Genomic DNA, 22,233 nt, shown 5'->3' with positions numbered 1-22,233 from the left:
GAACTCCCTGGCCCTGAGGGGCTGGCAGGAAGCTGAGGAGACTCCTGTGTCTGATTCCCATCCTCTGGGACACCCTCCCTGGGCTGTCCTCTTCAGTGCCTGGGTCCTGGGTGACCAGTGTCACCTGCAAAGGCCAGACAAGTACTCAGGCCTACTGACAGGAGGCCCACAACTGTCTAACTCCAACAGTCTCAGACTTGTTTTAGCTGAGGAACCCATTAATCAGCCACACTCTTCTTCAGAAGCCCAGTATGAAATCAAAGAATTGGACCTGCACTATCCCCAAGTACTCACGGGGAAACCGAGGCCCAGAGAGGTAAAATGATTCACTCTTGGAGCCGAGCAGTGGGCTGCAGAGCTGGGTGGGAAGCTCTGGCCCCCTCTGTCTGCCCTGCCTTCCTGTGTCTCTCTCAGACCCCCTTCCCTCCACAGTACAACAAGCATCTGTTCGTGCACATCGGCCAGTCAAGTCCAAGCTGCGGTGATCCCTACCTCGAAGCCATAGACATCCGCCAGATCTATGACAAATTCCCAGAAAAGAAGGGCGGGCTCAAGGAGCTCTTTGAACGGGGGCCCTCCAATGCCTTTTTTCTCGTAAAGTTTTGGGTAAGCCCTGGAATAAACCCTTCATTCCACCCCAGAGCATTTGTGGTGGTGCTGTGGGTGGCAGGGTGAGCAGGTGCCCCAGCTGCTGGGAGGCAGCTTGAGGGGCCAGGGAGGAGCAAGCCAAGAGGGAGACTCTGCTGGTGGAGCGGAAATAGGGATGGGGGCCTGAATGCCAGAGAACAGGGCTACAGGGTGGAACGTGGGGCCTCATGCATGCTAGACAGTGCTCTGCACTGAGCCAACCCCAGGAAAACCGCCCTTTTCTGATGATGGTAGTGGCGGCCAGCCAGAAAGTAGGGCCATACAGAGGTGGTAGTGCAGGCCTGGGTGCTGCCCTGTGCCTTAGATCTGTCCCCACCTGGCCCACGCTGGCTCTGCCTGGGCCTCCTGTCACAGCTTCTCACCCTTTCGGTTCCATACTACTCATAATCTAGAAGCTTTGTGGTCCCAGAAAGAGGCTTGTTCACACCGGGAGGGTTGGGTGTCCTTCTGGGTAGGCATCAAGGCTGGGCAAGGAACCCAGCCCAGCACTCACACACAGCCAGGGCTGCGTGTGGGTGGAGCCCAGGGCCTGTCCCCTGCTGTTCCTATAGTACATCCTGTCTGCCTTCTGAGAAAAGATGCCTGTTTGCAATGTTGTTTTTGCATCCCTATCCTTCACTAAATAATACTTTAAGTAAGGAATATGGATCATAAACAATTTTCTAGAAATGAGAAGATCCTTTTTTTTTTGGTACCAGGGATTGAACTCAGGTTCCTTCCACTTGTGAGGCAGGCAGTAGTACCACCGAGCTACATCCCTGGCCTGAGAAGATTCATTATTTAAGAACTTTTTTTTTTCCCCAATCTAAACTGGCCATGGGCTCACTTTGTAGCCTAGGTTGGCCTCAAACTCAGAGGTCCTCCTTCCTCAGCCTCCTGAGTTTCTTTATATTCCCACCAACACTTGGTATTTTCTGCAGTTGCAGCCATCTAGTGAGTGTGCAGTGGTACCTCTCTTGGCTTTGATTTGTATTTCTCTGATGATTAAAGATGCTGAGCATCTTCTCATGCGCTTACTGGCTGTTTTGCATATACCCCTCACAGGGTCTCACTCTGTTGCCCAGGCTAGCTTTGGGTGATCCTCCTGTCTCACTCAGCCTCTTGAATAACTGGGACTACAGTCATGTGCCACCATGCCTGGTAATTTGTATATCTGTTTTGGAAAAATGTCTATTTAGATCCTTTGTCTGTTTTTATATTGAGTTATGTATCTTTTCATTATTGCCTTAGGTGTTCTTTATATATTCTAGATAGAAGTCCCTTACCAGATATATGATTTGCAGGTATCTTCTCCCATTTGGTAGAGTTTTTGGTTGTTTTTCTTTTGTTTCTTGATATGGGGAATTGAACCTGTGACTTTCGCATTGAGCTCCATCCCTAGCCCTTTTTATTCTTCATTTTGAGACAGGATCTCGCTGAGTCGATACTAAGGTATCGGTATCCAGGCTGGGCTCACACCCGTGACCCTCCTGTCTTGGCCTCCTGGAGTGCTGGGATTTTAGGTATGTGCCCCCACGCCACACCTCACATTCTTGATAGTGTAAGAATTTGTAATTTTGATGAAGTCCAATCTCTGTACATTTCTCTTTGCTCTCTGTGCTGGCTGTTCATCTTAGCAGTCCCTGTGAGCCCTGGGTGCAAAGTGGACTTGATTTTAAAACCGCAGGAGCTGGGGAGAAATCAGTGAACATCATTGTGTCTGCTAGGCCTGTCCATACCCTGGGATGAATGCGTTTCTCCAGAGACTCCTTTAATTTCCCTGGAAGGGAGGCTCTTGGCTGCAGCGCTCAGGAGTGGGATACAAGTGAGGGTTAGGGGCTTCAGCCAGTTTTGATGCTGATTTTGCTTCTCATCCCGGCCTTTGTATGACAGCCCTGTCACAGAGGCCCAAGTCCTCCTGTGCTTTTCTGGTGAAAGTGTCCTCTGTTTTTGGGAGGGTCCGGCCAGCCCACATGCAGGTTCTAGCCAGCCTTCCGTTCATGGCAGTGTTCGCGGCCCCTCCAATCCAAGCTACCTGCTGCCCCTCGCCCTGCAGAACACACCCCAGTCCTGGGAGTCAGCCACCAGCTTCCCAGAGTGTCTCGAAGTCCTCTGTTAATTTGGTCTCTTCTCCCTTTTTTTCCCTCTTTGCACAACATTTTTGCATTGCTACTGTTCAAATCCAGGACCTCACACATACTTGTTAGGCAATCACTCAGTCACTCTACAACTGAGCTATTCTTCCAGCCTTTTTAGTTTGTCTTTTTTTCAAGACAAGGTCTCACTAAGTTGCCCTTGCTGGCCTTCAACTTGCAATCTTTCTGCCTCAGCCTCCTGAGTAGCTAGGATCAGAGGTGCCATCTGCCCAGCTATGTACAGCACACTTTAAAAAATTCTTTGCTTTTATCATTCTAGTTGAGTCTGCAGAAAGGGGAAAAAGTAAACCCATATGATTGGATTCCCACCTTTAACCCAGTGTCCAGGAAAATGGGTTTAACCTGATTGTAGTTGGCAGGCATTGTCCAAATGCCGCTGGAGAAGGGACAGTGCCCACAGATGGCGTGTCTGCAGAGGGGAAGGGTGGCACATTTATGGTATCTTGGTCATCTGTCCCCTTGGTAATGAGTCACTGAAGGTTTGTTTTGCTTCTTTTTGAAACTGTGTTTTTCTGTGTTGCCTGGCTGGTTTCAAACTCTAGGCTCACATGGCCTTCCTGCCTTGGACCCCCCAAGCCTGCACCAGCCCCCCTCATTCCCTGAAGACCTGGAATAGGGCGCCGTGAGGCCCAAGTGCTGCCCAGCTGGGAGAATCGGCCGTCTGGCTAGAGGCCGGTGGGAGACTCCTGTGACCCAGCCCAGAAAGGAGCTGGGGCCTTTAAGATGGCATGGGACAGGATGGGGTGCTGTTCTGCCCTTTCCCAGAAGGGTTTAAACCAGGCTGGTGACCCTTTGCGAGCTCTCAGTGACACCAACATGCCACACTGCTTTAACGGGTCTCACTTCCCCGTCTTCACAATTGCTTCCTGCCCTGGACATGGGGATCAGAAATGAGAAGCTTGGCTGAGGGCCCGGTGTACGCTGCTGCTGAGTGGCCCGCAGCAGTGTGAGGTGGGCCCTGCCCTGTGCCCGCCCTGCCTGCCTCCAGAGCTCACACTCAGCCCGCCCCTGGGGCCTTGATGTAGAGGAAGGCTGGGAGGTGAGGTGTGGCTCCACAGCTCCTCCCAGCACAGGTGCCACCTCCCAGAGGATACGGCTAGCACAGAAGGGAGGCTGGCAAGGGAGGAAGCCCTTCACGGGTTCACTGCCCGCGAGGAGATGGCATGTTTGGGACCTGTATGCCAGTTCCTGCCTTGTTCAGTTGTCAATAATATTCTTTCTTTTTGTTTCTCTCCCCCCAATTTCTTCCTTCTCTCGGTGTGAGGGTGGAGCTCACTGTCTCCCACATGCTGAGCAAGTGCTCTAGCCCTGAGCGATGCCCCGAGTGTGGTCTTTGGTAGTTTTCTGCGTTCGCCCTCCACATGAGGATCACCTTATGCCTCTGTTTCTCAAATGGGGAAAACTGAGGTGCAGAACAAGAGAACACAGGCTTCAGGGTGTGCAGGGTTGCACTTGTTCTGGCCCTGCTGTGGGGTGATGACACAGACTGAAGATCACAGCGGCACCCTCCTTAGCACCTCATGTGCACTGACATGGTTAAACTTTGCTGCGTCCCAGAGGTAGTTCCAGTTGATAAGCTTACCTACAGAGGGAAACTGAGGCACACAGTTTAAATGACTAGCCAAAGTTTAGCCAGTTTGATGCAGCACCGGCCTAAGCCTAGGTCCAGTGACTTGGCTCCTGGTGCCTACAGCTGGGCACTGGCCTTCCTTCCCTTGCACTGGAGTCTCAGTGCTTTTCCTGTGCCGGGTGCAGGTTCTCCGGTTTGCTGATGAGCAGGGTATGGTAGCAGCGTGGAGACAGCCCTGAATAGTCCATACGGTGTGGGCATGTTCTAGACCCTGCACTTCCTTCCAGAAGGCAAGGAGTACGCTGTCTTGCTGGAAAGCGCGAAGATGGCAGGCTGGAAGGAGAAGCTAGTGTGTCCTCCCGCCTTGCTTGTGGCACCTGCCTTCTTCTTTCCCCCAGGGGAAGCTTCAGGTGGGGATTTGCAGCCGAAGGTGTGGGGACCCTGTCCCGGGGAAGTCTGGCAAAGCAGGTTCCACAGACGCACATGCTTGGCCGTGTACAGTGCCCACAGTCGACACCACTTGTATCTTTCGGAGCTTGGCGTCCTGGCTATGTCCGTGATATGGGAATGAGGAAGGTAGACTGCCCACTCAGGCCCTGTGAGAGCTCGGTCCTGGTGAATCTTGGCTTCTGTTTGCCTATCGCCATCTGTCCTTGAGGCACACAAGGGGCTGGGGCTTGGAGCTGGCGGAGAGGGGGAGCCCTACCCCGCTTCCTGGGGCCCCCAAGAGCAGGGACCTCTGAGTGCCAACAGTGAGACGCAGTCCGCGGGGACCCCATCGCCTTTCCCTCCCACCAGCTGTTTCCTAAGCCCTGGCTTCTAGGGGCCGAAGAGCTGGTCAGAACCCTCAGAAGTGGACATCACCATGATGTCCTCAGTCCAAGCTCCTGCTTCCGTCGCCCTGAAAGTCACTGTTCTTTGGTCGGATTGTGGTGGCAATCCATAGACTCACATCCTGCCAAGACGAGTCCCTGCTGGAAATGCCATCTGTGTGCCCTGAGGCTGGCTCTGTCCAGTGAATGCTGGAACCCAGAGCTGGAGGTTGCTGCCCTCCACTGTAGCCCTTGAGCTCTGAGACCAGAAAGGTTATTGTTCTGGGGTGGGAGAGGGATTCTTGGACATTAGGGGCCATAAACACCTATCTGTGCATTGAAAATGATGAGCAAAATGACAGCTCATGTCTGTAATCAGCAGCTACTCCAGAGGCCGAGGCAGGAGAATTGCAAGTTCAGGGCCAGCCTGCAAATTAGCTAGACCCTGTCTCAAAAATAAATAAATAAATAAATAAATAAAAAATAAAAAATAAAAAATAAAAGAAGCCAGGTGTGGTGGCGCACGCCTGTAATCCCAGCACTCGGGAGGTTGAGGGAAGAGTTCCAGGTCAATCTCAACTACATAGTGAGACCCTGTCTCAAAAAACAAAACAAAACGAAAAGCTTGGGATGTAACTCAGTAGTAGATCTTTTCCTGGTACCTAGCATTCATGAACTCCTGGGTTCGATCCCTGGTACTGGATGGCTGTGGGGGGGGGTACACTGGGGAGGGTCTGAGCTGAGCACTGGAGGGAGGCAGAGGTGTGCCCCAGGCCTTCCTGCCATCCCAGCCTGACATTTCTCCCAGGCACATACCAGCACATGACAATGAATCTGAGCCCCTTGGGCCCCCACACCCTGGCTGCAGCTGTCCGGACTCATCCGTCAGCCACCCGATCCCCTGCACCTGTTCCAGGCCCAGCCCGAGAGCTGCCCACTCCTGAACAGCTATGAATAGGGTGGAGGGAGGGAAGGGGGCATTCAGAGGGCAGCGTTATGGGGTGGGAGAGGACTCTCCCCTTTGACTGGGAAGGCCAAGGAGCCAGGTGTGTTGAGGTGGTGTGGAGGGGGTCTGCAGGGTGGGCGGGCAGTGGCTGGAGCGTCTTCCAGGAGGTCTGGGCACCCAGGTGGGCTGAGGTGCTCTGGAGTGAAGCCTCATCGTCACTGCCCTGCGTCCCCTGGGTCTTGCGTGGAGTGCCCAGGTCATGTTCTGGGCTGTCTGACTCCTTTGTGGGATTGCTCTCCCTCATCGTGCCACTCACTAGCCCACCAATTCTGCTTGCTGTCCTAGTGAGATTCCTTGAGAGCAAAAACAGTGCCTTGGCCTCTTTCTGTCCCCCTCCCCCAGTCCCTATCCGCCCTGGGCTGGGGCTGAGTGGAAGGGCCAAGGGAGTGGGAGGTGAGGACAGTGCACTTGATAGGAGGGTGGAGCTGGGCTTGGAGGAATTCAGGGTGAGCATGTAGGCCCACGCCTCACACTGCACCACCCAGTGGTAAGAGGTGAAACAATGAGTGAAGAATGTTTGCGAAGGCTTGGAGGACACCCAGGTTCTTGCCCACAGCGAAGGTCTCACCTGGACTGGAGAGCATGGGGTAGTGACATGGGTGTTCATGCAGCTATCCACGGCAGGGGCAGCACTGCTTTGTGGGAAGGACAAGCCCGGGAGAGACTGCAATTCATTCAGTATGTTGGGGTTTTTTGTTTTGCTTTTTGAGATAGGGTCTCACTGTGTAGTTCAGGCTGGACTAGAACTCACTATGTAGCACAGGCTGGCCTTAAACTCCCAGGGATTCTCCTGCCTCAGCCTCCCAGGCCAGGTCCCACTATAATGTTATTAATCCATAATGATAAATGCAGGTCCTTCTCAGCATTTTATATGGCCACATACTATTTCTGTTGTTCCATAAGACAACAACCCATTATGTAGAAAGCTCTTCTTATTCTTGGAAAATTCAAAGGAGAGCAAAATGGCAAGTGTGCGCCCTCTAGCGGCCAGCAAAAGAACGGCCTTGCCTGACTTTCAAACTTGCTCAAACCTTCCTAGGGTTCTTGGGACCCCCTCACCTAGATGCAGCAGAGCCTCCTTCACAGCCTGCAGCTCCCGTGCACTCACAGGGCTGTCGCTAGTGATTTCATACCAGTAGTGCGGGTGAGCACGGGACCTCCTAAGAATTTGGCTTCTGTTATGTGTGCGTTTTTCTGAGGCTGAAATTCCTCCGTGAGCAATGTTGGCTCAGGCAGGACAATTTGATATGGAGCCCAAGTTCTGGGGATGGGATTCCCTTCATAACCATGGGCTTCAGAAATACAGTTCTGGCCGGGGAATCCCCAGGGCAGCCAGGTGGTTCAGCAGTGCCTTCCCTCTGCTGGCTTGGGCCAGGCACTGGGGTGGGAGCCTGCAGACCCCAGCCCTTCACCTGGAAGCTGTGCTGAGTCTCCCTGGTGGCCGAGGTGTGTGGTGTGGAGCATTGCTCCATCTGTGTCAGAGCTGGTGTTGCAGGTACATTTCAGACTAGCCTGACATCCAACAGGAGCGGAAGCAGCACGGCTGGGCCCAGTGCAGGGCTGGGGAAGGGCCTTTGGAGCCAAGCGGGCACTGGGTGGGACTCAGGCCCTGTGGCAGAAGGGCTCTGAGACACAGCTGGAGCTATGGGGTGATGCGGTTAGACCTGGTATTTCCAGAATGCTTACAGCAGCTAAGAGAGGTATGTTTGGAGCCTGAGGCTGATGGAAAAACATCACGGGTGGCTGAACCCTGCAGTTGGAGCCGTTTCTGAAAGAACATGGGCAGGTGTGGTGATCACCAGGAAGAGAATGGGACAGGGCGGAGTCTCCCTCTCCTAGGTTTCTGCTCTCCTGCTTTCTTATTATCAGAGTTGACTCTGGGAAGGTTCTGATAAATTCATATTCATATGGATTTGCATATCTGCCCCTTAACAGAACAAAGTCAGACTATATAACTCCAAGTCCTAGAGCCTGCTTGCTAGGGGTGTTGGCATTGGCCTGAAATGGAAGCAGCCTTTGGGTTCTCTTTCTGTGGCATAACAGCCTTCACAGGGAGCCTGGATGTGAGGGTGAGAATGGTGAAACTTCCAAGTCTGCTGTCCACTTGCTCCTTTCACCCTCCAGATTCTTTCCATCTCGAGACTCTGCTGAGACTCACAGCCTCTGCCCGCAACAGGACTGTGCAGATCCATCCTCAGCCTCCTGTCTCCCCTGCAGGCAGACCTCAACACCAACCTTGAGGATGAAGGCCGCTCCTTCTATGGGGTCTCCAGCTGGTACGAGAGTCCTGAGAGCATGATTATTACCTGCTCCACTAAGGTGTGCTTGTTCGGCAAGCAGGTGGTAGAGAAAGTGGAGGTATGAGGCTGGCTGAGGGCAGTGGGGCTACTTGGGAGGTGGTGGCTTCTGCACACTCAGGAAAAGGCCTTCTAGTTGTGCAGCCTCTGGCGAGCACTGCTGCCTGCCTGAACCTCCCTCACACATGCGCTCTCCTAGAGTGGGGTAGATGCATGAGGGGGCCTGGGAGCTGACCCTGAGTGAGCCCAGAGAGAGGAAGGCCTTCCCCCTGTTCCCTGCTCCTGCTTTCCTCCATGTGCAAAACTGTGTCCCCACTTTGTGACTTTTTAGTACTCAGGAGACCCTCACTAGTGGAGGTGACAAGAAATTCACTTCCTTTTGGGCAGCAGTTTCTGGCGGTCTCCTGAGCACACTGGCCAAAGGCACGTTGAGGGGTGTGGTGACACCCTGTGTGTTGTTCGGTAAGCAGTGAGTCGTCCTCTGATATTCTGGTGCTCTGCACCCCAAGAGTGACAGGGCCATGGAACTCAACGCCTGGGTCCCAGAATGCCCAAGTCTCTGTCCTTGTCCTCGCCTCTTTCCCCATGTTGGTCTGACTTAACAAAGCCCAGCTCTCACATTCACCTGTTAACCAGGTGCCCGCCATTGCTGCAGAAGAGACTTCCTGTTTCTTGGGGATGTCCTGGCTTGGCCTCACCTGGTGGATTTGCCATCTTGGGAGCAGAATCTAAGGAGCAGCAATTTTTCTTCTCTTCTCATTCTTTCTTTATTTTGGTGCTGGGAGTGAACTCTGGCCTCATGCATGCTAAGCGTGTTACTTATTTATATATCTATCTATACTTATTTTTGTGGAACTGCACTTGTAATCCCATGCATGCTCCACCTGCTCCTGCCCTGGCAAGGTCCTAAGAGTGGAGAACAATGTTAGCAGCTGGGAAACCAGCCTTGGTATGATGCCCTGGACTTGCTCAGATTTCACCAGTAGGGTGTGCGCTGTGTGTGTAGATGGGGCAGGCTGTGCCCACATTCACCTGCTGCACAGCCAGAGTTGAGTGGCTCCCATCCCATCTCGTCATCGCCTCGACCGCTGCATCTCTGAGCTCTGCTCCCCTGGTACCCAGCATCTGCCCACCGCTGGCAGGAGGCTGTGGCTCTGCTCCAGGGCCTCCAGCCTCCTGCCTTCTTCCCGTGTGACAGTGCTCTTGGTTGTGGTGCCTCCCCACAGAGCGGGTCTGGGCTGGAGGCAAGGGGATTCTAAGCTCCCATTGTTCCCTACATCTGCAGACAGAGTACGCTTGCTACGAGAACGGCCACTACTCCTACCGCATCCACCGCTCGCCGCTCTGCGAGTACATGGTCAACTTCATCCACAAGCTGAAGCATCTGCCCGAGAAGTGCCTGATGAACAGCGTGCTAGAGAACTTCACCATCCTGCAGGTATGCACGGGCCGGGCGCAGGCTTCAGGGTGGCAGCCAGCACCCCCATCCAGAGGCTTCACCTGTCTTTGTCTCACCTGCAGGTAGTCACCAACAGAGACACACAGGAGACCCTGCTGTGCATCGCATACGTCTTTGAGGTGTCAGCCAGCGAGCATGGGGCTCAGCACCACATCTACCGGCTGGTGAAAGAATAAGACTCGGGAGCAGGGTAGGGGGAGATGTGTGTGCAGGAAATGGAGATGTGGGAGGAGACCCACAGGGAAGCCCCCGGAAATGCCAAGAGAGCAGAGTGGAGCAGGCATGACTCTGCCAGGGTCAGACTGCCTATGCCCACCCTGCTGCCCCCAATAAACCCGAGGTGCTGTGTGTGTGCAGAGGACCTATCTGGCTGTGTGAGCCCGGGAGGGACGAGGGGAGCCAGGCAGTTTAGGGGGCAGGCTGGACACAATGGCTGGAGAAGCACCAGGTTGACCCAAAGCCAGTGCCCCAGTGGGCTCAGCCAGTAACATCACCAGACTCTGATGCTCAAGGCCTGGGTCCCTCCACTGCCGCACTGAGCCACTGGCCACATGGGAGGCCCAAAGACAGAGCTGAGCCTGGGCCACACACCTTGCAGCTACTGTGTGTGACAGGCCCACTAGGGCTGGGATTTCAGGTGTGGATGTGACAGTGCTGGAAGGGGTACCGTGAAAGCTCTTTACGTGGCTCTGTCTCCAGTGGGCACGGAGCTGTGGCTGGCTGTCTTTTCCGTGACTGGCTGGGACGCTGGCTCCCGTCAAAGCAGGGAGCGTGAGCTGTTTCCCTCCTCCTTTGGCCCTTGTGTCTGGCACATGCAGTGGCTGCTGCTCCCTGAGACCCACCCAGTCCTAGGGTCTGAGTCTTCACACTCCTCCCTGTGAGGGGACAGGTGTAGGCAACCTCCTTCGGGCCACCGGGTGGTTTCTGTGCTCTCTGGGGATGGAGGAGGACGGCTGGAGCCCCCCTGCCCGGCGAATGCTCCAAGGGCTCCCTAGGTTGTCTGTTATCTCCCGGGAACTGTGAGGCTAGGGTTTAGGCCACCTGGTGCCATGCGCAGCATTTGGAGCTGCCTGACCTCAGTGGACATCGCAGCCCGCCGGAGCCACAGGCCCTGTTCTCTGGGCAGACTGGGAAGGCCATGGTGCCCACCTTCCGGGACTCCAGGAGCAAGGAGCCTATGAAGTGCCTAAGACACCGGCCCTGCACAGCTCCGTGCCTCTCCCTCACCAGGGCCTGGGTCTGGCTCCTTGCTGCCACCTACTGGCCCATTGGTGCCATCTTCCCCAAGGGGAAGCACAGTCCTAGCAGCCTGCAGCAAAGAGAACAAAGATCAAACCTCTGGGTGTTTGCTGTGAGCCCTGAGTTCAGGGAGCTCCTTTGTGTACAACAGCTCTGAGGGGTGCTACAAAGTGGTGTTAGGAACAGTGGCTCTGGAGGTAAGCTTCCTGCTGATTTGGGGACCTGCAGCAGACTACTTAAATTCCCTGTGCCTCTGTCCCCATCCGTAAAATAGGTATAATAATGACCTACCTCGTGTATGCACCATGCCTAGCATGGCGCTGAGCATATCCACTCAGTGAGTACGTGTGCAGTGATACTGAGTTAAAGCTTGTGGCCTGACCGTGGAGCCGGGTCAGGAAGCTCGTGGGGCAGGCACATCTTCAGCAGAGCCCAGGGTCAAAGACAGGACAGGCCAGGGCGTGGGGGTCAGAGAAGAGGCAGCCTTAGCGGGTGGGCAGTGTGTGTGCCACGAGAAGTGGAACCCAGACTCGCACATGCCGAGTGAGCATGCTACACTGAGCTGCGTTCTCAAAAACAGGATAGGAGGAGCCTGGCCAGCATCCTGTCCCATCTGGGAAGAGAATCAAAGCCACCTGTCACCCTGTGTTCCTGCTTGTAACTGCGCTGTGTAGAGAGGCCCGGCTCTTCCTGAAAGATGAAAAGCAAAATAAAAGATAGATGATAGGAAACAGGGAGGTAGACTTTGTGTGGATGAGAAGGGGGTCTGGGGATAGTGAGGGGAGGGGAGGGTTGAGAGAGGCGTGTTTCTGTACCCAGTCCCCAAGGCGGGTGTGTTCACGTCCACAAACATGCTCGTGAAGACGGGGCAGTGTCCCAGGCCGCCTGTCCTGCGTGCCCAGCAGGGGCAGTGCTCCCTGGCACATGTGGGTCTGGGTTTGCAGTCCCCACCGCCAGCCTCACCCTCCTCCCCACGCCATTCCTGGGTGGTCTGGATTCAGAGGCCCTGATGCCTTTAGGGTGTGACTAGAGACACAGGCACAGAAGGTTGTGTGGCCACCCCACCCCTTGGCCACCAGTTAGGAGGTGGCCCTGTGTTGTGATGGGAGGAGGCTGCAGGGCAGCCCAGTGGAGCACCACCCTCTTACAGGGCATTGCACAGGCAGCCTTGGAAGGTGGTGGATTTAGCTGCCTCCCTCTGGCCCAGTTGGAGCTACAGGGAAACGTCATGGCCACCTCCCCTGCAGACATGCCCAGCTCCCAGTCTTGCCCTCCCCCTGTGCCAGGAGCACTGGGCTCCCAGCCTCTGCCTGTGGGTGGTACCACTTGTTCCCCCAGCCAGTAGTGCCTTCTTCTCTTCACCCATTGTCCACCCATGACTCGTTCTCAAGAGCAGTGGGTACACTGTAATCCCTGCCACTCAGGAGGCTGAGGCAGGAGGATAGCAAGTTTGAGGCCAGCATGGGAAATTTAGCAAGACACTGTCTCCAAATAGAGTAAGAGGAGCTGGGGCTGTAGTTCATGGTAGAGCTTGTCTAGCATCTGTGAGGTGCCAGGCTCGGTCCCCAGTACCAAAACCTGTGGACAGCCGAGCTTGCCTGCCCTGTGTGAGGGAGTCTGTTCACCATGACGGTGCCGCTCCATGCCCTGAGCAGGGCACCTCTGTGGTGCTGCAGTTCTCATGCACTAGTTTCTTCTCTACCTTCTCTTTCTTCTTGAATCTTTTTCTTGGTATCATCCATGTCTTCATGTTCCACAAACATGCCCAGTAAAGACGGGGCAGGCATCCCAGGCTCAAGCAATCCTCGTGTGTCAGTTTCCTAAGTGCTGGGACTGACAAGTGGGCACTGCTGCACCCAGAAGCCCCATTTTAAAGATGAAGAGAGTGAGGTGCAGAAGTTGAGCCGACTTGCTGGGATCATGAACACATTCATTCATTTCGTTTTGCAAATACTTAACTTTGGCTTTGTCCCAGGCACTGGGGTTGTCAGTGAGCAGGCAGACAAGGTCTCCATTGCATGCACATCTGACAAAGACAGAGTGAGCCAGTGAAGATGTGCAAGTCGTGGGGAAGCTATGGAGGGTGTGACTGGGCAGAGGTGGGGCCACTGCGGGGGACAGGCTCTGGGATGGTGGCAGTTCAGTTGGTTCTTGAAGGATGGGAGGCAGCTCCCAGAGAGGCAGGGACAGCAGGTCCTAGAGGCAGGCAGGGGGCAGGTGTGTCCCAGCCATGGAGAGGAGGCTGCTGAGTCTGGAGTTTGACTGAGTGAGTGCCAGGATTGATGCCCCTGGTCAGCATCTGGATGGGGAAGAGAAGCAGCAAGCCCATCATCGCAGGTCCTCCTGCACACCCTGGCCTAAGAACTGGGATTTTCCTGGTATGATGGGAAGACCTGGACCTGGGTTAAACAACACAGCAAGTACTTTGGATCTGATTTTTATTAAATTCTGGAGCTGCCATGGACTAGAGAGGAGCAAGGTGAGGTGTGCATTGGGGTCTGCCTTCCCTGATGGTCCCTGGAGCTTGGCTTCCTGCCGCTGCTGCACCTGGCAGCCATGTGAGGTCTTCGAGTGCAGATGAACAGTGCTGCCTGGGCCTGGGTGGGGAGGAAGGGCCCGAGCCCCGCAGCATGGTTCAGCATTAGCAGATAGTATTGTCGAGTACAAAGGAAGGGGGAGACAGGGTGCTGCCTCATGGGCCTGCAGTGGCCAACAGACTGTACCAATGAACTACACGGGAACATGAAGGATTTCCTGATGAGAAACCCATGCAGGACGGGTGTGTGTGTGTGTGTGTGTGTGTGTGTGTGTGTGGGTGTGGGTGTGGTGGCCAGTGGAATGGAAGGGGTGCCCTGGTGTGACTCCACATCTTGTGTGCACTTGGCCCTTGCACACCTGTTTCCTGTCATGGACCCATTCAGAGTTCTGTGGGCAGCGGGTGGAGGCGGCTGGAGGCACGAGGTCTGGTGTGACGGCGGGGAGCTCCTGAGACCTGCAGGGCTGTGTCTGGTTGTTGTCATCTGTGAGCCAGCCCACTTGTGGAACAAGGCTTGGGAGCTTGGACTGGGAGAGTAAGGTGCAGAATCACCAAGCAGACTCCAGGGAGGTTTCTGGAATGCTTCCACTTTATTCAGGACATGCACAGGCTTATCTAGCTTACGTGTGGACAACCACGGTGGAGGAGCATGGGAGGAGCATTTGATTACATGGCACTTTCTAATAGGTTATGCAGTAGTGAAGAACATTGGGCGATATCTTATTGGCTAGACATATGGTGGAGTGATTCTTCTTGAGCGAGGCAAAGGAGTCACGGACTAGGGGCAGAGGTACAGCCTGTTAGACCCAGCCTCTAAGCACTTAGGCAACTTAGCTCAGCCTCAGAGAGGTCTTTGAGTTTGCTCAGAAGACAGGAGTGTGGCGCAGTTGGCCCAGCCAGGCTTGAACTTCTCCCACATCTGATGCCTGTCACCTCCTGGCCCCCAGGCACAGAGGATGCTAGGGGCACAGATGTAGACCTTACCTCCAGGGCAGCTGTGCCTATCAGCCTGCATGCCTGACCCCTTACATTATCTGTAATTTTAGCTCCAAGAATGAAAGTGAAGTTTCCCCCGCAAAGACCTAAGTCCACGTAAGTTGTTTGTAAGAGCTGAACTCTCCAGCCAAACTAGCCCAGAACCAAATCGGCCTCTCCCAAGTCACATGACCTGGAGCAGATGGCTCACCCTCCTGCACCCTTCACAAACTTATGTGAAATGGGAATAAACGGCTGTGACTTCAGAATCCTGTTGGGAAGAGAAAGAGAAAATGTTTGAAGGAGCTGTGCCACACCTAACTCATAGTGTTCTGAGTCTGTCACACTTAGATGTATATCCTAGCTGCTTGGGAGGGTGAAGCAGGAGGATTACAAGCTCAACGCTTACCTGAGCACCTTAGCAAGATCCTGTCTCAAAATAAAAAGTAATGGGGCTGGCCATGTACCACAGTGGTAGAGCCCTGGGTTTGATTCACAGTGAGAGAGACAGAGACAGAGACAGAAGTGTCAGAGTCACAGAATCCCCTGGGCTGGAGATGTGGGGATGGAGCTAGGTGACACAGGACTCACATGCATGAGGCCCTGGGTTCCATCTCCACCACAGGGAAAAAGAAGTGTCTCAGGGAGACACACACACACACACACACACACGCGCGCGCGCTCTCTCTCTCTCTCTCTCTCTCTCTCTCTCTCTCACTTTAGAGGAAAGAAAAGCTGTTCTGGTGTTGCTCAGAGAAGTCGAGGAGAGGGCCGCCCATATCTTGGTGTAGCTAGTTCATCTTTTACCCTCATAATGGTCTCACAGCTAAGGAGGGATGCATTCTTCACTGGGAAGCTAACATTGTGGCTCCCAGGAAAGGCCTAGAAGGAGAGGGCTGCCCTCCTCTCAATAAGAAACTATCAGGAATCTGACTTTTGTTTTACCTCCTGAGAAAATATGGGGTGAGGTAGTCCAAGCCCTTTGTAGAAGGCTGGAGCCCTGTGGGTGGAAATGACTAAGAATCTTTTGAAGAGATGGGCATGGTGGCGCACACCTATTGTCCCAGCAGTCAGGAGGCTGAGGCAGGAGGATTTTTGTGAGTTTGAAGCCTGCCTGGGCTACATAATTCAGGGCCATCCTGAACTACAAAGGGAAACCCTGCCTCAAAAACAAAAACAAAAACAAAATGTCTCTTGAAGTCATGGATGTCTGTTATTCAGTGTTAAGGTTTTGTATGTAAACCCCCATCGTGTCTCCAGATTTCCGGTAAAGTGCTGCATCCTGAAGGCCTTGAGTGTTTCTTTGCCTGAGTGTGTTGACAGCAGTGGTTAGCACTGTCCTAGGCAGGAGCGCAGTACCCAGCTCACGTTCTCTGTGTCAGGGTCCCTCAGGTCCTCCATGCTTTGAAGTTCTAGCTGGTGATTGTGCCTGTGTAGCCCTGGGGACTTGGGGGCTCTCCTGGCCATGGGAACCTCTGCTGGGCTCCCATCTCAGGCTGCAGGCGAGCCCAATGTGGGAGACCACCTCATTGACTGTGCCCAGAGCAGGCTGTGAGCAGTGCAGGCTGTGAAGAGTTAACTCCACATTTGGCTTGTTTTGAGAAGTGAGTCTGACCACAGCCTTCAGGCCTAGATAACATGGCACCAAAGTCAGAGTGACTCACACCCAAATTCCATTCCCAAAATTAAGAAGGCTTTGTCTCTTCTCTTACAAGCCTTGCCTGTTGTCAGCAATGAATCCCTATCATCCACGCATAGCCCTCCCGCCCTAACCTAACTATGATGTCATCAGTAAATATCAGAGGCTTTGGTTGGACGGGGTCTTTTGCTGCTTGCTCAGCACTGGCCATCCTGGCTCCCCACTTCTCTCTTTAATTCTGTCTTTTAAGTTTTTCTAATCACCTTGTACCATAGCACTGAGCAGGAGATTGGCACCTGCCATGGGGGTCTGATATCCAGCAACTGGCAAACAGTCACAAAAACCACTGGATCTGAAGTGTGCACTGCAGGCAGGATGTGATCCCTGGGTTGGCCTCTCAGGAACTTGAGTTGGCACTTGGCACAGGAGTAAGCAGGCTCATCGATGAGGGGCCCCAGTCTTGACTTGCTAAGTGGAATCCCAACGCTGTGATCTATAAGGCCAAGTGCTGTGCCAGAAGTTCCAGCCAGCGGTGCCCCTCCCAGGATATGGAGCAGCTGTCTGCCCATCGGCACTTTCCCTCCTCTGGGAACTCTTCCTTCACTGGAAAGCAGACACTTGCACAGGCTGGTTTGTGTGTTTGTACAAGGAGTTGCATGATCTTAAAGGCTTGCATGCCACTGGTGTGGGGGATCTGGTGACCCCGTGTCACTACAGAGACCTGCATTATCCTGCCTGAGCATCAAGGGGAATGCGGAACGTTCTGATCGTGCAAATGGGGTACAATGTGTTGTCGTCCTTCACTCCCCAAACTGAATACTGGCCTGATACTCTCTACCTATTGGAGCTTCAGGCTTGGAAAGGGATGATTCATTTGTAACTGTCCCAGGAGGAATCTGTGGAACAAGGTCAGGAGAGCCGATGTCCCTATGGACTTGTCCTTCCAGGCACTGCCTGATGGGTTAGAGGCTGAGGGTGGGTACAGCTGTCAACCCCCCGCACAACTGGCATTTATTGAGCATATGCTTTGTGCCAGGGCAGAATTTACCAGGGCAGAGAGTAGAGAGCCATGCCTCATGAGCCCTCCCTCCTAGTGGAGAACACAACAAACAAGCAACCAGGAAAAATAAATAAGCAAACAGGCCGTTCACTGCATGGCTGGGAATCAAGAGACAGAGACCAAGGTCCCACAGCATCCCTCCGCCCCATGGAGACCTATGACCTTGCACTGAACTCTGCTCACTTCCAGTAGCACCAAACAGTGGTGCTGCACATGGGTCACTGGGGACACTTGAGGTCCACACGACAGCGGGGACCGAGGTCAGCACAAGTTCTCACAGTAGAGAAGGGTGGAGTGGGTGGTCATCACAGGCATCTGGTGGAGTCTGGAGCACCAGGGGTGGGAAGAGCTCAGTGCGAGGGGCAGGAAAAGGCTGGAGTTGGACCGCAGAGGAGACATCTCTCCTCCCTGGAGGAGGGGACGTTCCGGGAGGAGTTCTCCCCGGTCTGTCTCTCTTCAGTGGTTTCTCTGGGGCAGTGCTGATCTTGTGGCTGACTGGCAGTGCATTCTTGTTGGTGTGCTGGACAGAAGAGGGCCTGCGAGCTCTTGGAGCCTCTGACCTCAGGCAGTGTGAGGCTGGGCTGAGGCAGTGGCCTCCGCCAGCTCTTCTGCAGGAAGTGAAAGTCTTTAGTCCGGTCTGGTCCAGGCCAAGGCTTCCTATAGCTCCTTCCAGGAGACTCAGCATTCCAGGAACCACGCTCAGGGAAACAAAGGGACAGTCGTGTCTACCCCCAGTGTGGCAGGACCAGTGTCATGTCTTCCAGGTGCTTCTGCCTGAGAGCTTCCTGTCTTCCTGAGCTGAGGAGCGGCAGTCTCTGGTTCCATGGTGTGGAACAGGGATTTGGGGTCTACTTCTTCCTGAACTCAATTTGAGCAACTTCCTTTTTTTTTGGTACTGGAGATTGAACCCAGTGTGTTCATACTGAGCTACCACCCTAGCCCTTTTAAAATTTTTTATTTTGAGTCAGGGTCTCATCAGTTTGGCTTAAACTTTCTTCAGTGTCTCATAGTGCTGGAATTACCTCCCAAAGTACCACCATGCGCGACTCTATCTTCCCTTCTTGTCTTTGTGTTTGTTTGTTTGTTTTTGAGACAAACATGGTCTGGCTATGTAGTTCAGGCTGGCTTTGAACTCACTATGTATCCCAGGCTGGCCTCAAGCTCATGGCAATCCTCCTGCCTCAGCCTCCTAAGTGCTGGGACTACAGGAGTGCACCACCAGGCCCAGCTACCCTCTGCTTTAGCCCACTGTTTCCTCTGTTTTCAGATATCTGATACCACTGATTCCTAACTTCTGGGGAGTCAAGTGCTATGAATCACGTTCCTCATCAGCAATTTGTCACTATCTCCTCTCCTGTCTTTATCCTTTTCAGTCTCACTTCTGTAAAACTCTGTGATCTGTGCAGAAAGTTTTCGGTGGAAGCAGAGGCATGTTGGCTCCACTGTGGTTGACTTAGCAGCTGTTGCTCTGCCGCTGTGGGGTAGGGGCATGGGGGCCAGGCGTGAAAGTGGGGAGATGGACGGGGCTGTAGCAGATGCAGGTTCGACCAGTGGTGCTATGGTGGGGGTGGAACGAGAAAGGGGCGACCTGCAGGAGGTTAAAGACAGTTCCTGTGCCTTCCTGAGAGCTTTGGTGGAGGGAGTGGGCACAGTGGGGAGCTAAGACAGCCCACGCTCCTACTTCATGCAGACGGACTTGGGAGGAGCAAGTGCAGGGTTGGGGATGAGGATGGAGGACACCACATAGTGAGGACAGGCAGCTTTGGGTTCTGGAACAATTCTGGGCTGGGCATGGTGGCCCATACCTGTAATCCCAGCACTCAGGAGGCTGAGGCAGGACAATCGCTGCAAGGTCAAGGCCAGCCTGGGCTACATAGTAAGTTCAAGGCTAGCCTGAACTTCATAGCAAGACCCTGTCACAAAACAATTCAAGTAGAACAATTCTGGAACTGAGGGGAGAGCTGGGGCTAGACTTAGGAGTCACTGGCACCCAGATTCACGTTTGAATTCCTGGGAGTAGATGTGATTATCAGGGGTCAAGCCTTATTCAAGAGTTGGGGCCCAGCAGATTGTGTGCCGACTTCGCTGCTGATGAGGCTTTGTACCCTCTGAACCGCAAGCAAAGGTGGGCCCTTCGGAGGACCTTACTCAAGCTTGCCCGGTCAGGTTATGTGAGCTCTGGGCTTGGAGCTGGCCTCAGGCTTCGCAGACTTCATGCTGTCTCCCCAGTTTCGGCCCTGGGAAGCCAAGAGCTTCTGGAAAATACCATTCTGTGCAGCCACTGGCCCCTTTAATCTTAGCCGACCCTCCCTCCTCAGTCCTGGACACACATTAAAGCTGCAGACGCTGTGTTGGGCGAGGCCCTTCCATCTGTAAGCTGCCCCTTGCTCGTTTTCATCTCCCTGGATCTGGATTTGGATCTGGAATTCCTGGCCGTGGTCCCTGGCTTTGATATTTGCCTCTGTTCTTTCTGGTTTGGCAACTCATCACGTTCGCCTTGAGGCTTTCCGGCCTCCAGATTTCTCTGCTAGCCCTCTGCTGGGTCCCGTCCTCCCGTCCTCTGGCTTAATGTCCTCCAGTGGCCCAGGACAAGGAGCGCTCTCTGGTTGGCACTCCACGAGTTCCACATGAGGCCAGAGATGAAAGCGGCCCTGAGGTAGCAGGCAGCACGAGGGCAGGAGGCCTGAGCCAGCTGGGTCACCTCACATGCACACAGGAGGCCAAGCGCGCTCGCCGCTCTGTCCGCAGGACCAGGCGACACTGCGTTCCAGCAGGGCTGGCCTGCTGCTTCCCTCCAGGCCCCTGGGAGGTGTCCGGCTCTGCTCTGGGGCTTGGCAGCAACAGTGAAGAAAGCCCGAGTGTCAGGGAGCTGCCGCCCACCCTAGAGGGGGACACTCAGAAACCCACACTCAAATGTATAGTAGATATTGGAAATGGAAAAAAAATGTTCACATGGGAAGGGGAACAAGGGAGCAGGCGGGGAGAAAGGAAGGAAGGGACAAGAAGAAAAGGAGAAAATAGAAGGAAAAAATGGAACCAAAGTTTTTGTACACAGGGGAGGGGAAAAGAGAATGGGAAAAAAGAGGCGGGATGTATCATGTATGGGTGCAAATTTCCTCCAGTGAGTGTTGTCATTATGTATGTGTAAAATCTACCAACTAATGTTCTGCTGTTTAAAAAATCAAAACTCACAAATGGATGGGGGCAGCCTTTTGCTTCCTTGGCACCCTCTCTGTCTTGCAGGACAAGGCCACAGACACCCAGATCTGCAGAGGAGGAAATCCCCAGAGGAAGGGAGGCCAGCCAGAGCTCAGCAGGTGCATGAGAGAAAAGTAGAGAAAGTGGGAGAAGAGAGAGGAGGGGAAGAGAACACGAGCTGCTCTGACTGAGAGCAGCCCCAGCCCCGCTCAGCTGGGAGGGTGCATGGGTGTCCCACCTGCTACCCCCGTGCAGCCTCAGCCCCCGGGGAACTTGGCATACACACTTGCCCTGCCCTGTCCTGGCTTTGGGACTTCAGTGTGCAAGTGACTCAGACACACTGCAGCCTGAGAAGCAACAGCTGAGCTCCCTTGCTTCCTCCCTGCCTCCCTCCCTCTCTTCTCTCCTACCTCTCTCCCTTGTCTACTTCTATTTTTTTGTTGTACTGGGAGTTGAAGCCAGGGCCTTCACACTGAGCTACATCTCCAGCTCTTTTTAGTTTTTATTATATCTTGAGATGGTTATTGCTGAGTTGTTAAATTGCACAGGTTGGGCTTGAACTTGGATCCTCCTGCCTCAGCCTCCCCCAGTGCAGGGATTATAGGTGGGTAGCACCACACCCAGTTTAGGGCACACATCTTGACCAAGGGCAGTGTTACTGGCTCAGATCTGAAATGTTCCCCAGAGTCTCAGGTGCTCAGAAGTGAGGCTTTTGGAAGGGGATTAGGCCTTGCAGGCTCTCCACTCACCGGGCTGATCCACTGGTGAGTTCAGAGCTCAATGTGTTTTAGGAGGTGGGTCAGGAGAGGTGGCTCCCCCGGATATGACCTGGAAGATCTTTCTCTTTTCTCTCCCTCCCCCTTCCCCTCCCCCTCTCCCTCCCTCAATTCAGGTGGATCTTCAACTGACTATGAAGTAGTCCAGGGTGGCCTCAAATTCTCAGTAATCCTTCTGCTTCAGCCCCCTCATTTCTGGGATTAGAGATATGAGCCACCATGCCCTGCTGTAGGGTGTATTTTTGTCCCTGACTACAACCTTCTGTCTGCTTCCTGGCTGCCATAGAGTGAGCAGCTGTCCTTTAACAGGCCCTTCCACCCTGCCATTTTTTTTTTTTTTTTTTGGTACCAGGGATCGAACTCAGAACCTTGCCCTTGCAAAGCAGGCGCCAGCACCACTGAGCTAAATACTGGGCCCACACCCTGCCATTTCTATTTTAGAGCAGCCAACTGTGGACTGAACCCACTGAGACTGTGAGCCAGCTAAACCTATTTTTCTTTAAAAGTTGTGAGTGCTGGATATTTTGTCCCGGAGATGGGAATGTGACTAACACAGGAGAGACAAGCTCCACTCCAGGCTGTGATGGATCATTAATAATTCTGCCCCCTTGTGGAGATGGGAGGGGTTTGGCGTAGAACACAGGAGGCTTCCTTCCCTAGGAAATGTATGTTTTTAAGCAGTATTTCCATCATTATTTGTAAAACTTATTTTCTCTTTACCAACACAATATCAATAAAAATGAATACAAGAAGCTGGGCGTGGTGGTGCATGGCTGTAGTCCCAGCTCTTGGGAGGCTGAGGCAGGAGGATTGCCACAGGTTTGAGGCCAGCCTGCATAGTGAGATCCTGTTTCAAAAATAAATAAATAAATAAATAAAATAA

General features: G+C 53.7%; 1 protein-coding gene across 1 annotated transcript in view; it reads left to right on the top strand.

The window, feature by feature from the left end:
* Positions 1 to 20,979, top strand: part of Tead4 (TEA domain transcription factor 4) — a 34,457-nt gene extending 13,478 nt beyond the window's left edge. Inside the window, exons 8-12 of the mRNA XM_033765599.1 lie at positions 433 to 606; positions 8,389 to 8,529; positions 9,754 to 9,906; positions 9,990 to 10,117; positions 20,620 to 20,979. Coding sequence (XP_033621490.1) covers positions 433 to 606; positions 8,389 to 8,529; positions 9,754 to 9,906; positions 9,990 to 10,103 — 582 coding nt within the window. The 3' untranslated portion in view covers positions 10,104 to 10,117; positions 20,620 to 20,979. The remainder of the gene's footprint in view (positions 1 to 432; positions 607 to 8,388; positions 8,530 to 9,753; positions 9,907 to 9,989; positions 10,118 to 20,619) is intronic.
* Positions 20,980 to 22,233: the final 1,254 nt, after the last annotated feature.

The sequence above is a fragment of the Fukomys damarensis genome, unplaced genomic scaffold, assembly GCF_012274545.1.
Source record: "Fukomys damarensis isolate Sample0158 unplaced genomic scaffold, DMR_v1.0_HiC HiC_scaffold_19, whole genome shotgun sequence".
Classification (NCBI taxonomy): Eukaryota; Metazoa; Chordata; class Mammalia; order Rodentia; family Bathyergidae; genus Fukomys; species Fukomys damarensis.
This window is presented reverse-complemented; position numbering and strand designations above follow the sequence as displayed.